We start from the raw sequence: 16,222 nt of genomic DNA, 5'->3' as shown, positions 1-16,222 counted from the left end.
CTTGAGCAAGCTTCTTGATCATTGCAAATTCTCGTTGTGCCCTTTAGGCAAGCTGCTCCTGCGATAGCGTCGGTTTTTCCAGTTTCCACGAGCGAATTGGTTTCGTTTGCCCCAAATTTAGTTTGCCGACGTGTTTCAGTTTTCGAGCCATGGTAAAAGTCAAAATGAGAGTCGTAGAGAAGGAAGGAGCCAGCCGAGGTGGGACATGGTGATAAAACGCTAATGCCCCCCTCAAATCTGATGAACTTGCTATATCTGATAGTGACCTCGTCCACGGGACTTATCAGGTAGGAAAGGTTTTACTGTATCAGCCTTTTTATCAAGAAAAAGGGCACCCACTGTTTTATGGCAAAGCAGTCAATTGCGGCGCAAGTCAGAATATCGAACAGCTTTAAAAAATAAAGAATGGATTGTTACGGGCTAGCCAAACCGACAATGATCACACAGTGTCGACCTGAAAGGTACCAGATGAAGGATCGCCCTCCATAGCAGTATGTTCTTGCTAAGCTTAACCCTCATCAGTACCGTCCAATACGGATCCAATGCTACACCGGTAAAAAGCTCAATTCTAGTAACAATTGCATAGAGGCGTGCGCACTTCTTACACCCGTAAAAACTTATGCTCACTGCGCGCCAACAATCTCACTTCCACGCCAAATGACACCCGCCCCCATTGTGCAAATGACACGGCGCACAAAGAACATAAACAAAGCCAATCTGCGGGGGCCTTTACGTCTCGGAGAGGCCAGATCAGTTGTCACCTTGGCTGCTGAGCTAGACGTTCACCGAACAAAAATATACCGGTGGATGCGGCAAAAAAATACCCTTGCCAGTGCCGCCCCAAACAAGTTCTACGCCTGAGTCCAGTGAAGGAAAAGGACGGGCACCACGCACCGTAGTGACACGCTCGACACATATTCGGCTAAATCTAAACATACAGAGAAGTAACTAGGCTAGAACACCCGAACGCTTGGTAAGCAAGAATGAGAGCAGACGACTGAATTGTACGCAAAATAAAGCTGATATTTGTTTAGTAAGCTAGCTACTAACCTTTCCTTGCCACTACGATCAGCTACTGGCGTCGGTGTCGCCATTGTTTGTGCTGCTGCTGTAGTCATCACCACGCTTGCGATTTCTGAATCAATATGTCTTTCGTAGGTGAAAATGAATGATTAACTTGATGCACCACACTACGTGCCACACCTTGCGGCACGTCTGTGTATTCCCGGTTTCCGTGCGTCGGGCCGTATTACAAAGTGACACGTACCCTCTCATGCTGCTGCACGCTCGGCAATAGAAGCGTTTTTCAAATTTCAACCTTTGGTGGAATCAAGGCGAAGCACACCCTGCAAAAAACCCGACGGCTCTACTTTTCTCCCCTGCGCCTTCCGGTCTTTGCCTCGTAAAGCTATTTGGTGCCTGAAGGGGGGTGTTGGCCAAGTCCTCACCAAACCAATTTGTGCTGAAAACTTACTGCGGTTATAGCAAGGAATTTCGCGAGAAGGCGTCTCATGTACCCGGCGTGTGTCGGGATTCGTTCTCCCTTCCGCTTCATAGCTAGCCTGTGAAGGTGACGCCGTTGGCCTCCACCATGTCGACAAATGCTAGGAATAGCTGCCTCGACTTCTTTCTGAGCGCTACACACCGCTGGATTGAATAGCGTGGTAAGCCAATCTGGTCATGGATATCAACTCCACCGATGCTAGAATGGTAGTCAGCAACAAGCTATGGGCACGGAACATGCGTGTCGGCCTCCACCCTTCTGGCCTTCCGCGGTGAATGGGTCTGCACCGTGGAGCATCCTGTGGTGATCAGGTGAACACGGGTTGAGTCCATCCTTGCAGTAGCAACAAGATCTGGAAATTGTTTGGCTTGAACTATCCGGTACTTCTCTGGCCCGTTTCAAAATGATGATTGGTTTTTTTATTGATCGCACATAACCGAAAATCTATTTTTATTGGATAAAAAGGGACGCTGGTTTTGCATTGCTGCGGGTAACTAAAATTATGGTTGGCCTAGCGTAAAGTCAACCCCGTATTTTGGTTTTTAGCGCGCTGCCCAGAACGTCTGGTAAACAGGACATTGCGCCTAAAACTCGCCCAAATGTGGTTGTTTTCCTTGCTGAACGGATCATCCACGGTAAACTGCTCCGTGGAGCAGTCCGCGCAGATATGGAGGCTTTTGATATGTGTCGCAACAGCGTCAAAAAGGATCTGGAAGTCGCGCCAAAAGGTAATCTTTATATCCAACCAGAAGCGAGTGCAACCCAAGCGCGGAAGGCGCCTGTCCGTGCAAGAAGTTATCGAGCTCGTCCAAGGGGTGCCACTTTGCCAGAGGCAAACTCAGCGAGCACTGGTGGCTGCATATGTTATACCACGCACTACGCTACAACGGTAGCGTGCTGATGGGACCCTACGTCGCGCATTCTTTCGTGTTAAACCTACTCTGACTGATGTTCACAAGACAAAACGACTTCAATGGGGTTTATCGCATGTCGAGATGACATTAGGTACTGTAACATCTCAAAATATTTAAACATAACCTTTTTTATTGAAATAGCTAATATTTATCTTTTTTATATAGTTTTGACTCAGGTGCTCAAATGTACCGCATGCATTACATGTACAATACTGTGCATGTAGATGAAAATACCCTCCAGAAAAGGGCCACAAGATATTACCTCACAGCCAGTGAGCAGCTGCCTTATCGATCCTTTGCAAACAAGAGATACATAGGTTAAATCATGCTCTTAGCCGCTGTCGCGCGTCCTCGCTACGACTTTTACAAGAAATAGTACTTTGATGGTATGATTGACATTTGGCCTATTGTTAAAAAGGTCGAGGCGGCTCGGAGCTTCGTTAATCGTCCTAAAGGTACGCTAATTACGAAGGGTGTGTCTATGACACGAGCTCTTTACCGCGAACTACTTGTCGAAAACGTATTTCCAGCAATTCGATCGAAACTGCCAGGTATTTTTTTATTGTTATTTTTTATTGTTGCAACTCAATTAATTTTTTTTGTTTTTAGTTCGCAGAGGCACAACCGTGGTCGTCGAGCAGGACAGTACAGGACCTCACGTTTAAGAAGGTGATGCTCAACTAGAACGTGCTGGGATGGTTGCTGGCTGGAAGATGAAGATGCGATGTCAGCCGCCTCGGTCACCCGATCTAAATGTACTTGATTTGTGATAGTACTCGTCTATTCTAGTTCTACAGTATCCAAAAGCTGTCTACGACTCTGACAGCCTTATTACGGCGGTTAAGCCATCGACGTACTCAGGTGGCAAAAAGCTGACAAGTGTTTATCACTTTGCAAAAAAAGTGATAGAGTCTATAATGGTTAGTGGCGGGGGCAACGATTTCAAGCCCCCGCGTGTTAGTAAACATATTGGACGTAATGCGCGAATACCAATGTCGATTGTGGTCGACACCGATGCGGTTACGAAAGGATACAGTCAGCAGTATGCCAAAATTCGAAGTTAAATGAAGCTTTTATTGCTCGTAATTATCATTATAGTTTTTAGGCTATCACCGATTGGTCAATAAACATAGTTGGTTTACACAAAATTCTCTGGACTTTCCGAATAAATCTCGCCCCAAATACATCTAATTCGCGGTGCTTCTAGTAAGTCCCTGCGTCTGAAATTGCGTCAAACCGTTGTTAATTGCCCGGTGTAGCCGCTCGTAAAGTACGGTGTAATATCGCTAAGGTTTGGCTGAAATGCGACAAAAAAATAGAACCTTTCTGAACGCGGCAGTTTCGATCGCTGCGTGCACGCGTATATTACCCTTTCTTGCAACCTAAAACGTATGTTCATGTGCGCCGTACTCCGGGCTATGACGTGGTGTGCCCTGCGTCTATCGGCTAGCTCTTGTTTTCGCCCAAAACTGAAATCGTCATTTTGAAGTGGACCGAGAAAGTACATTCCTCGGTGCATGTGCTGTCGCCGCTTCGTCTGCTGGAACATGAGCTGTTTTGGTCACCCAAGTGGGTGAGAACGCTGCGCCCATACGTAGTAGAACCCCAATGGTAGAAAGCGAGAGTGCCCGAGCTGGAGATCAGAACTTGTCGGCTGTAATCAACCACTGGTTTTGGTAATCCATCAAATGTCTTCGTGATACTGCGAATGACGGTCATTTGGGATGCGCATTCGCTCTTCATCTTATCGATTCAACACCAAGATAAATTCAACTCTTTAGTATAAAGCATACCAAAAACAGGTAATTTTTGAATACCCTGGATAATACGGATTTGTGACAGAATTAAATAATGTACAAGCTTTAATGTTCTGTTGGAGACGGAGTAGGTCACGAACCTGGTAGAACGGGTTGGATCTGGAACGTCTTATCGATGGTCTTGGGTTTGCGGCTGGAGGTTGTAAAATGAAGGAAGCGCGTATCGGTCTGAATCACTTGCGATTCATGTATCTCCCAAAAATATTCCGCGGCACAGCACCGTTTTCGTTACAGCACAAGGTTTGGACAAGCCATCCGTATGCCCACATAGCGTACGAATAACCAGCAGACCGATTACTTGAAATACCTCGTGTTGTCGAATTAATTTTTGTCTCTTCAATTTGCCAATGATGTCTCCACGTATTTCTTGGGGTCTTCAGCTTGTGCTGCAGCTTGCCGTTCATGTGTTTGCTGCGCGATCGCGAAAAGGCATCGTATCTGGAAGGCGCCATCGTCCAGAGTAACTTGAGCAAAACAATTGATGACTCCCCAGAAGCAGCCGCAGATTTCGTAGCGCCCCTGCCATCATTCAAAGCGGCTGCGTCGAGTTTCAACTGGGGTGTTACATGTTAAATAGCGATCAAGTTAGACTACGATTAAATCATTCTGCACGTCACAGACTTACCGCAATGGTCTTGGTCGTATAACTCCCACCCGGCACTACAATGCTCTCGAATTTACATACCATTTTGCCAAAAGACCTGGCCAATGTCCTCAACCTTAGGATCCGACTCGACTTCAGCCACGTAGGCTTCTTCGGCATCTTCCCGCTGGTTAAAAGCAAAATCCTCCTCGTCGGACTTCACACTGCACCGGGCGACACTGCACTAATATTGACGTCATCCACATCGACGGGACCAAGCGATTCTCAGCACGGAGGTCTTTCATAAAGAAACCTCGATCAAAGGCATCCAAACCTGGTTCGGCTCCGATCTCCATCTCCTCTTCGATGGTTGCCGTGTCACCACCACCGTTCGCATCCACGCCGGCACCTGGCTCCGTAGCAGCAGCGCCGGTATCACATTGGTTTATGGATGCTACACGAGCAGCACCGACACGGTTATCTTGTTGTGCAGCAGCCACGCTAGCAGCACCAACATGAGCGGCTTTTTGTGCAGCAGTTACACTTGCACCATCGACACGAGCGTCTTGTTCTGTAGCTGCTGGGCCTAGCTGGCACCGTTGAGTAGCAGCATACGCTGCCAGTTTTTCCATGGGAGGTTTCGCTATTTGCATCGAGCCACTTCGTCGGAGTGGAAGAGGTGGCTGAGGGATTAACCCTTTTAGCATCGCGTATGCCCAAAGCGCATTCGGTCCAAAAGGTGTGTACAGATCATCAGTAAAAATTGTAATGTAGATGCATTCAGCAACATGCACCGGTTAAATAGCTAATATTGGTTTTGCCCTTGCGTAGCTTGCCTTTAACACCTCGTTTGATGAAAGTATGATCGGAGCGGATGCCTGAAGGGGGCCTCGCCCGCCACCCCGTCTTCATGTGAGAGCTACACTAGTAATTACCTGCCTTGGGGTCGAATTAGTCCGCCATCTTGAATTGGGTTATGTGAAGGGGGAGACGGGGAAACGGCAATGAAGAGCCTGTGGGTTTTTAGTGTAATTGCGGGGCCATCGAGTGAACAGGTTGCTTATTCTAAAGCTGGGAATAGCAAGTGTCCTTTGCTCCCTAAGTCTGTCCAAAAAACAATGACACGCCCGATCACTATAGAAAATACTAGCTAATCCTAATGTTTCGCTTTCAGAGGAGTTCGCGCGACAGAAAGAAGGGGAGAGACAGGCTATCAGTGATCTAAGCCACTGTTGACCTCGGAGCAAAGTCAGAACCCGTTGATCGGATGGAGAAAGGTAATATTTTTCAAGACACTTATAATACGTAATTAAATGCCAACCTTATCGTGTCCGAAGGAGGCCACCCTGAAATTAATGAGCCGAGCACGCTGACAAACCCTGGGCCAAGCGGATCTGAGCCAACGTGTGCTGCGCAAACGAGTCCTAGGCGTCCTGAGCTGCCCCACACTCCAATCCCACGTCTCCAAACGTGCTGGATGACGCTGAAGATATCATGCGCGTCAGCGATCCCCTCGCCGTGGTTGAAGGCGGGCTATTTCAAAATCAGACCAACGTTTTGCACACACGAGACAACGGAACGTCAGATATAATTATGTTGTGAGTATCATTGTCTTTGATTTCCTACTCACAAAACAATGTATATATGTAGGTGGGACCTTGACGGGGCGCAACCTGTGCGTGGAGTTTGCTTCGAATGACTGTGTTGGTAATGAAGGGAATCGCGGTAAAAACGCAATAGAAGTTGAATCAGATTTGCGCTAGGTCGATTTGTTTGTCGAAGCGCGTAACGGTGAGCTTGCCGAAGATGAGTTTGGCGAATCGTGCATATACATATGCAAGGTTCCATAATGATACAGGTTCGAGCTTATCTCGTAATTGGTTTAGGTTTACATGATGATTTGAACTTTGTAACACGATGTGCCTCAGCTGGAGAGTACAATAGGCTCGACTCGGATGTTGGGAGTGGCGAAAAGCCGTAATGGGACGTGACTGGGCCGGACCCGGGTATTAACGAAGACGGCGTGAACTTTGACGAATCGCTTCTTGATGCTGTCGGCGGGTGCATCAAGTTGCTAGTGGTAACATCAAAGCCATTGGTTTTTATCTGGCATAAAGAGATCAGTTGGTCTTCTCTCCCACACGCAGAATATATACCCATACATGGATAACCTCTATGAGGTGCGACTCAGTGGTCGGATCACAGAAAGGTACCCTAAACTGTCCGACGGAGGGCAAGGACCTTACCACGTTGAAAGCAGCGTCGACAATACTTGGAGCTTTTTTTTTCCTTCGTGACACTGCAACTTTTATTGTCTATCGCCGGTGCTAGTAATGATGACTTTCTGGAGAATTCGGATGAGCGAGCTGAATCATTGTACAACAAACAAAAAGATCTAAAGATCTAAAGCTCAAGAAATCTCAATTTGAAATTACTCCTCCTGGTATGTTATGTGCAAAGTTGCTGAGAACTTCCGGTATTTCGGCTATAGAGATATCATTTGTTATTAGACTGCTTATAGCAAGGACACTCGCTCCCAGCAAATAAAGGCTTGCCAATCATTGGCGAACGACCGGCGAAGATAAAATTCGTCGTCATGTTCATGACGAAAGCTCGATTCTACCACATTTCACGAGCCTGCACTTCAGCAGTGACTCAGATCCCAAGGCATCCTCCGATCGATCCTGGAAACTGCATCCGGTCATTATCGCACTTCAAGGAGCATTTATAGAAACCTTTATTCATCTGGCGGTGATGGTCTACGATGAGGCGATGCTGCCGTACACGTCTTCTTTCAACGGGATGAGAATCTTGTGAAGGACAAACCTCATCGCTGGGGTACCAAACCCTTCATCTTGTGCTGCTCCAAGTCTGCCTGCTGCATTCGATGAGTGTGTGCCTACTGGCACGCCCGTTTAATTTTTTTGCTTCAGAGTTTCGCTCTCGTGTACTACACATGCTATCTTAGCATGAAACTTGTATCATATCTACTACACATTTGAAGTTTACTGTGGGAAGAAGCAAATGCAGGACAGCCGTACACCTGTTGACGAGAAGTCCGGACCGGTCGCCGTGGTAAGAAACCTGCGGCATGTTACGACCACTGCGAGACGAGCAACGCAGCGGCACTGAGACCGGAAGCGACGAGCAATGGGCCTCCACGTCGGAGTACGACCAGCTCTTTCACGACGACAGAGTTATGGAATACTCTGGTATTGAACAAGGCGTGTCACCAGGCACTAGAACGAGGGACCGAGCGGGTCTCCGCTGTTGACTTCGAGCAGCCGCAACCCGGCACGGAACACGGCAGCTCGTTCGTGGGGAGGCGGAGACGACGCCAGCTCACGGGACCAGCGGTGAGTGTGAGCGGCAGAGGCTCGCGTGACACGAAGAGCCACTGTACGGTACAGTCTGCACCCACAGCTGCAGTGGGTTACGACACCGGCCGTTACTGTCGAAGTGCGAGGGGTGTGTGGTCGTGGGGCTCCAGCAGAGCAATAAACACAAGGATGGGGTGGTCGTGTACCCCGAGACGACAAAGGGTAGCACTGTGAGAGGCTAGTAGAGCAGCTGCTCCAAGTTGGAGTTAATCGACAGTTCGGGATGTGATGTGGATACTGAGCGGCGATCGGCGGCTCGAGCTCAGTTAAGAATTAGATCCGTGAGGCGCAAGTGGCTCGAGTGCGAGTAAAGTGGTGCGTTGATTGCGGAGCGCGTGTTGGTGGTCGAGGACTTGCAGGCCCTTGCAAGTCAAAAGCCGGAGAAGCGCGAGAGCGAGTCGAGTGTCGGGGGAGCAGAGCTGCCAGGAATTCGTTGAGCAGATCCGGAAGGCACAGAGTGGGTGAGTAGCTGGGCAGAGAACGACGAGGTGGAGCCGTTCGTGGTGGTGGTGGTGGCTCGAGGAGGCGGGCGAGTCAGAGGGGGGTAGCCCTTTGACGAGTCTGATTGTTGTTGCACGCGGGCTTACCGGCGGTGACCAGTGAGACGGACACAGGGATCGACGTGTGCGCTACTGCCCGGGGGCCCCTAAGCGTGTCTGCGCGGTGAGTTGCGGTCCTGTGAGAGGCAGGGCTGCGCAGTAAGACGCAGCTGATATTGATGTTGAGCTGAGAGCTCTACATCGAGTAGAGTTGAAGTGGTTGAGCTGAATACAAATAGGGGCGGGCGCGTCCCGGCGGCTTGAGAGCAGCCAGCACAGTGTTGATTGCGTTCGAGCCTCGGAACCCTGGTAGTTCACCGACAGACGGTGACAGTGAGCGGTGCGACCCGCCGGCGAGCAGGCGTCCCGAGCCTTGTTACAATTTAAATGCCAATAAGGTTTGACCTTGCTAATATCTGACCACTGCACAGCACGAGCAGCAAGAGGCAAGCCTCGCAGTCAACCAGTCTTGCTGCAATATTACGTACTCGCGTTGGAGCAACGGCAGCTCCACCGGTGTGAATATACACTTGTCAAGCATTTATGTTGTTTACTTAATGATGTTTTTGAGCACAGTATTGAGTATTGTCTCAATTAAAAAGCTGTAGAGACTTGGTACGGTAGCCTACAGTCTAAAGGCTTTCCACCAGAACCCCACATCACGGCTTTCGCAAAATTTACTTTACCGGGTGCTTTAAACAGCGAGGCTTGTCGTAGGACTGCCAATTTCTATCCTACACACTTCAGTAGTAGCAGATAAAGAACAAAGTATGAGCCATGTGCGTGCAGCTTGAGACTCTGCCTCTTGAAATTGACGCTCATGTACTGTTTGTCTATTTTATATCTAAATCGGCATCTCACTGCTATAAGTAGAATTCAATCGGATAATTCAATCTTATTATTAATATATCAGTATTAGAGCTGCAAATATTTGCATTAGAATTTACATACCGTCCATAAATATTGTGGCCTTACTGCAGAAACGGTTTTTGTTAGTGTTGTGTCATTTATATCACTGATATTTAAGGTATACGTTTATAAAATGCGAATATGCTACTTTTGCGCCTGTGGCCTTTTATGTCAATAGAGAGCTTTAGCTTCAAAAATAACTCGAAAAATATTTTTCTTCGTCCAGAAATATATTCCACAAGAATAAAGTATTGGAATATTGATTGGTAATCTATCCGTCATTTATTTAGATTTTATCCAGATAATCGCAGTTTCAAGCCTTGCGTTATTCCATTAGCTAAAGTTCTCTCATATCTCTGGTGCGTATGGAATAATTTAGATAAGTGTACCACGAAAGGATTAAGCACCGGTGTCGAGATAGATCTTTGGCTAGTGTGCAGTACAGTCAGATAGGTGCTGTGTTTTTTTATAGGCATAAGGACAGTTTCGACGAGAGTGCACAAAATAGATTGATTGTTCGTCGAGCTTAGTTCCATCAGCTTTACTCACTCGCTACCAGCCCTTCCTTCCGCACCCCAAATCGCTGTGTTCATACCATGGAGAATCCAAAGTGAGAAAACGAATCCACTGAATGATCGGCCGTTCCGACGAAGGTCAGCATACGCGTTGTAGATGTGCCGGTACTTTTCGTTCTTTAGCACATTGAGTTTGTCGAAAATCACCATCGACGAATAGTCCTCGCTGACCCAACGAGCGAACATATTTTCGCGATACGCTAAATCCGACAGCAGTCTGGCTTTATCCAGAATTTCTCTTTTCTCTCTTCATCTTCGTCGTAGTTCGTTTTGCGTAAGCGCAGAAGCCTGTTGCCGTTATCAGCACTTGGGGTGTGGACAAAGTGGCCTACTTCGGTCTGCCGGATCGCTGCAATCGATGTTTTTTCGGGGTCTGTCTGTAGAGCGATGCCACTCGAAAGAAGAGTAGACGCTACGGCTGCTAGCAGGGTTACCAAAATCCGCATTGTCTTAAACCGATTAGTCGAGGGTAGAAAATTTTCTGGGACTTTAAAGTAATGCAAATTGTAAAATGAGGCAGCAACACTCCCCGCTACATGAAAAAAATCACCGGAAAGCGCTCTTGTGTTGGCTACGGACAGCAACGCGACTAATCGATGTAAACCAGAATTGTCGAGGTGACGTTGCATGTAAGATTGTGAGGAAGATAAAAAAATGCAGTAATCTTTTGACATGTAAATTGAAAAAATTACAGCCAGATTTATAATACTATAATACGTAGTAATATATGGTAGGGCACACACATTATATCGTGTCAAAAATGTCGACCGAGTTACAGGTAGCATTAGGGGTTAGAAACCTCCATACCACCGAAGCTTTTGACAACCATCGCCCAACTTTGTCTGACAATCGATGCCTCAATACATTTTAACTTGTTGAACAAGGTTTATTGATAATTAAGTGTGCTTCATATTTCAACACAATAGAATGCAATGCTAGCATATTCGTTTGCCTAGCTTGAAAACTCGTTGGTGAATCGCTCGCTGATGCTGGTTAGAGCAACCTGCATAAGCGTATGCGATCTAGTTAATTTAAAATAAAGATCACACACTGTAAGTGCAACAGTAAATATTAATATGTGTACGTTGAACGAGGCCTCCTTATAATGGTTCGGGTTTCGCGTTGTCTTACTCTAATATTGTATGCTCAAGATAGAGCGGGATTGTTGCAAAGTGCTGTTCCTCTACCGTGGCTGTTTTACTTGTGTATATAAAACGTTTTATCGTATTTCATAAATGTACTGTAGAACTTGGCACATGCAAGAATTCCGAAAGTGATTTGCTTGGCTTTTCGCTCAGGAGTAAACAAAAAAAGTTACGTTATGTAGTAAACAAACAAAAATGCTTGGTGTTAGTAAATAGCCGGAAGCCGACGTTGTTGCACTACAAAGTGCCAGATCCAAAGGAATTCATTTCACAGTACAATCGTACTTCACGCCATGATCTATAATGGCGCTTGTTCATTGTTCTTCGTAAAAATACTTGCAGCGTGCTGTGCGCCTTAGCGCTTTCTTGCTGGGTCCTGAATTTGGCGCTCGTTTTTGTACATATATTCGGACCGGAATTCCGCTGTTTACGTACGCATCATCAAAATAATAATCATTTTGGTTTTATGAAGCACTTTAAAAAGGAACGAGCGCTTTTTAAGTAAATGAACAAAACATTCATGATGAAGCTTTGCCATAACCACCGTCCATTCTGCAATTTCAGTCCCAGGGACGCTTCAAACGATGGGTCTTCGCTTCATCCTCCTGGTTGTAGCTTCTAGCATCCTCACAAGTGGTACATTCTTCGTTGTGGGCGCTAAAACTGCCAATTTCGCGACACCTCTTTCTCGTCGTAATGTCCAGGCAGAGGGCAAAATCCCACGTGAAACAAGGGTTCTGAGATCTAATGAGAAGAGGGGCGTGGGTGATATCGAAGACGACGAAGAGAGAACACCGACCTTGGCTGTCGAGGGGATCTTTCGTGATGCCAAAGCAACTCGTAAATGGCTGCATTTTTGGCTCAACACAGGCGAATCAGCAGAGAGCGTCGCCACAAAGCTAGGACCAGAAAATTTAGCGGCTCTTCCTGTCTACCGGACAATGGTGGCGAAAGCTATGTTAGGCAAAACCGACGGCGAGTTACTATTTTTCCGGAACTACAAGGCGTTCAGGGCGTACCCGGCTATTCTGAGGAGCGTGCAGCTTGGGCGGGTGAAGCACTGGGCCAATCTCAATAAAGCCTAACAAAAATCAATTAGCTCATGAACTAAAAGCTGTGTCTACTTTAGATGCATTTAAAGCAAAATCATTTTTTTTTGAAGAATTGCGTTTCTTAGCGTTTTCCATTTCGGAGAAATGCTATTTTATAAAAATACAGTCATTAAAAAAATTGTATAATGCGTGTTTTGATGCTTCAACGGCACTCTTACTGAATCTATATTATCCACTGTTCCATAACAAGCGTCCAGTTCGTACAACTAGAGGCGTTGCTTTGGCCTGGGAGGACAGTTGATTTTTTTTGAAAAATTAAAAATTAAATCAGTAGTAAGTGATGCAATTATTTTAATATTTTTTTAAAAAAGTACGAAGTAATATTTAGCATTTACAGCCGAGTGACACGACGATTCCTTCATGAATATCGAGAAAAGAAGCCACGAGCTGTTGCAACATGTACAGCCAAGACAAGTGGGTCGCGACATCAATCGCTATTGGGCTAATTTGCTAAGCGTTTTCTGGATAAGGTGACTGACGAGATACTGATTCCGTGATGAAGGATCCATAGCTTGAAATTATTATCACTGATGCGGATGTGCCTTTGTCTTCAATAATGAGCAGCTTCTCCCATTGGTTCATCACGCTTCCTAGGCTAGGACCTAGCAACATTCACGCCAAACTTATCACAGAACGTACGTTAAATTTTTTGTTTCTCTAGGGTTTCAGTGGACTATCGACTCAGGTGACAATCGGAAGGCCTATGTTTCCCCAGTACAACGTTTTCACTCCATATACTGCCGTTAAACGCTCTCTGTCGTCTCCTAGTGAATAAAATCGTGCCAGTCGGGAAGTTGCCACTTGTTGAAGCGTTTCAGTTCTTCTTTATCGAACATTCCATTGATCGCGACACTCAGCAGCTTCCCAACTTCTTTGTGTCCTTTAGCCGAGAAGTGCAATCCGTCGACAAAATAGGTTTGACGCACTTTCACGTCTGGGAATGAAGAATTAAAGTACGTGTGCAAGTCCAGCACATGTACATTCTCCTCAGCTGCCAGCTCCACGCACGCACGAGCATATTCTCCAGTGGACGCGTTGGAGCGATCTCCGTGGCGTTCCGAGTCGATGATACAAGGCGGAGTAATCAACAGGACTTTGCCTCCTGGAGCTAACAGTGGCTGGATCACGTGCAGTATTTTCTGTAGATTAATTCGATATTCCTCCAGTGGTACACGGACAACTAGGTCCTGTCCGCCTATGATGGCGTCATTGGCTCCCAGGAACACGGTGACGAGTGATGCTGAGTATTGGAACTGCACTTCCTTGGAGAAAAGTGGCATACCATGCTGCAGTACCCACTTGGTGTTGTAACCCGAGAGCCCACGGTTGATCATGTCCACAGACCGCACATAGTGGTTCTGCAGGAGCGTGATGAAGCCAGACTTGTTTGGATCGCTGGCTTGCTCGGTGATGGAGTCCCCGATGAAGTAGAAGACTGCACGGCGGTCGGTGGAAGCGGTGAGACCCATGGCGAGCGATCCTGGGAGAACAGGAATAGATTTTAAAAAAATCAGAACTTCAAATCTCCAAGAAAACTCAAATTAGAGCAGCGAGATCTCGAGACTCCAGCGGAGTGCGTGTTGGTAGCTGAGGGGTATGTTCTATGAAGTGACGACATTGAATGTAGCAACTGTTGTCGGCTCTAATTTGTATCAGAGCAAGAATGTTTCGTCACCTTCTATTAGCCCATTTCGTCACGTATAACGAGCGTTTTTTTTTTCATCAAGGCCTCAACTGGTTCGCTCTAGAAGCTCCAGCTGTCTTTTTTTTACTACGAAACGTCTTAAGTAACTTCCTTTTTACTTAGGTAAGAAAGTATTCTAGCGGTGTCTGGCCTGGCCATAGGGGTTTCAGAGACAACACGATGGCTTGATTTGCAGGGGATTGCTTAAACAGTTGTGCTCTCTCTATGATTGCATCGTTGCCGGCATCTTTAACCCTCCAAACGGCGATCCAGGCCGCATAACTCGAATCGTATGGCGCTGACACAAGAAGCTTAACAAGATAAGGTCATGTGCGACTAGAAACGCGAAACTAGCGCTATGAACGAAGTAAATTCATGTTGATCCGACTGCCAGAATTCGGCAGAAATCCGCACCAACAATGATGTACTATTGCTATCCGTCAGCGCGAAAGAGCCTCTTCCTTGCTTCCAACACCAACGTTGTTGGATGTTAAATAATGCTTAAATGATGCCGCGTATGCCTTCAACTTAACCCTTTCGCCTAAGATAATGTACGTTTACCATGGATACGCTGCATATGTTGAAAAGCCCCCACGTGTTGACCGTATTCAACTTTCTTCTTGTCAATTCCAAGCGATTGCTCCAGTGCCGTCCGATGCAGTTGTTGACTTACACTAGAGAGCATACCAGTCTTCATCTTGCCAAGATGACGAGAGACCGCTTTGCGGCCAATCCGTTTCCAGACGTTCATGTGTCCGAATTGGAACGACAAGAGCTGATCGAACTCGTCGCTGTTTACGTGGAAGATTACATCAAGAAGTACGAAGAGTTTGTTCAAGTTCACAAGCGTAAAGTGGACAAGCAACGCTGGAGACATGTCAGATCAAAGGCCAATCTACACGTGTACGCAGAACGAACTCGAAAGGAACTTAAACGACGTGGTATTGAGCCGGAGAACTCGCTAAGTGCGACTCAGCGTCTACGAACTACTTCCCCGGCAAAAGATCTACCGTTATTTCTGAGCGTCGGGACATTCGTCGGTGAACTAGACGACCTCATGTATGGAGTCGTGAACCCGACGTTGAGTGATATGCGTATTAAAGCCTCGTACGTCCATGATATCAATAGTGCTGCAGTGTTATGTCCGGTAGTAGGACCCAGTAAGGATGATCCGTTCCGGTCTATTGTGATCAAGTGGATGACAGTCGACGTGCCGCTGCACTCCACGCACCTAGTAAAGAGCCGTGACTTCGTGTATATCGAGGCAACTGGCACGGTATTCCTCTCGAATGGCGACCGCGTGGGCTACCATTTACTACACTCTATCGATTTCCCACAAACCACTCCCTTACCCAACAAGATCCGAGCGAATTTGTCACTCTTTGGATGTTTTAGGCAGCTCAAGAAGAACGTTGTTGACAATTTCGCATGCGCCACAATCGATCCGGGAGGTGACATGAGGCGTTCGCTCTTGCTTTCTGTAGCGGCCGGTGCGATGCTTTCAGCAACCAATTACGTCTACTGTGGACAGATGAAGAAGCTGGCGTGGATGTTACAGCGTCACCATTCGGCTTATGACGTCGAGAGAAAAACTCGAGACGGGAAAGGATGTGTGGTATGCTCGAAGAAAACGACCAGTGTCATTGGGAGCATTGGGAAGAGCACGTGCAAAATCTGCTACGGTGGTGTGTGCTACTCATGTAAGATTCGACAGAACATCAGCTTCATTGTAGCAGGAGGCAAGCTGATTCAGCGCAAGGTCGTCGTCTGTGCCAAGTGCGTATGCGAATCAACTCAGTGGAACGCACAAGAAGCGGCCAGGGACCAAATTACAGACTTCGAAGCTTGTATGAGCGACCAAGGGTGTACGAGCTACGAGGCTTGCACGGTATCGTGTGAGCTGTCGATTCTGGAGTCGTCAGCGTCCATACGCGGTCGATAGGGTTAGTGTCTGCACTCTAAAGCGTCAAATAGTTGCAGTACATGTACTGCCGCTGATCAATGCCTCCACCCCGCGATAGTTTATCAACGAATCGACTCTTCTTGGAATTCATTTATCA

At 46.9% G+C, this 16,222-nt stretch overlaps 5 protein-coding genes across 5 annotated transcripts; 2 read left to right on the top strand and 3 right to left on the bottom strand.

Annotated features, from left to right (window-relative positions):
• Window positions 1–8,477: 8,477 nt before the first annotated feature.
• PITG_07436 (uncharacterized protein) lies at window positions 8,478–10,371 on the bottom strand (the record flags this gene model as incomplete). Its single annotated transcript, XM_002904417.1, has 5 exons — window positions 8,478–8,759; window positions 8,786–8,844; window positions 9,480–9,570; window positions 9,689–9,711; window positions 10,310–10,371. 5 exons carry the CDS (start codon window positions 10,369–10,371, stop codon window positions 8,569–8,571), a joined length of 426 nt encoding a protein of 141 aa, XP_002904463.1.
• A 50-nt stretch (window positions 10,372–10,421) lies between these two features.
• PITG_22816 (secreted RxLR effector peptide protein, putative) lies at window positions 10,422–10,667 on the bottom strand (the record flags this gene model as incomplete). The annotated part of the gene is made up of 1 exon (XM_002904416.1): window positions 10,422–10,667. The coding sequence occupies one exon, from the start codon at window positions 10,665–10,667 to the stop codon at window positions 10,422–10,424; it is 246 nt and encodes an 81-aa protein (XP_002904462.1).
• Window positions 10,668–11,950: 1,283 nt separating this feature from the next.
• PITG_07435 (secreted RxLR effector peptide protein, putative) lies at window positions 11,951–12,451 on the top strand (the record flags this gene model as incomplete). The annotated part of the gene is made up of 1 exon (XM_002904415.1): window positions 11,951–12,451. One exon carries the CDS (start codon window positions 11,951–11,953, stop codon window positions 12,449–12,451), a length of 501 nt encoding a protein of 166 aa, XP_002904461.1.
• Window positions 12,452–13,242: 791 nt separating this feature from the next.
• Window positions 13,243–13,947, bottom strand: PITG_07434 (isoamyl acetate-hydrolyzing esterase 1; the record flags this gene model as incomplete). Its single annotated transcript, XM_002904414.1, has 1 exon — window positions 13,243–13,947. The coding sequence occupies one exon, from the start codon at window positions 13,945–13,947 to the stop codon at window positions 13,243–13,245; it is 705 nt and encodes a 234-aa protein (XP_002904460.1).
• Window positions 13,948–14,868: 921 nt separating this feature from the next.
• On the top strand, window positions 14,869–16,061 carry PITG_07433 (uncharacterized protein; the record flags this gene model as incomplete). Its single annotated transcript, XM_002904413.1, has 3 exons — window positions 14,869–15,721; window positions 15,770–15,942; window positions 15,984–16,061. 3 exons carry the CDS (start codon window positions 14,869–14,871, stop codon window positions 16,059–16,061), a joined length of 1,104 nt encoding a protein of 367 aa, XP_002904459.1.
• Window positions 16,062–16,222: the final 161 nt, after the last annotated feature.

The sequence above is a fragment of the Phytophthora infestans genome, genomic scaffold (assembly GCF_000142945.1).
Source record: "Phytophthora infestans T30-4 supercont1.11 genomic scaffold, whole genome shotgun sequence".
NCBI classification, from domain to species: domain Eukaryota; phylum Oomycota; class Peronosporomycetes; order Peronosporales; family Peronosporaceae; genus Phytophthora; species Phytophthora infestans.
This window is presented reverse-complemented; position numbering and strand designations above follow the sequence as displayed.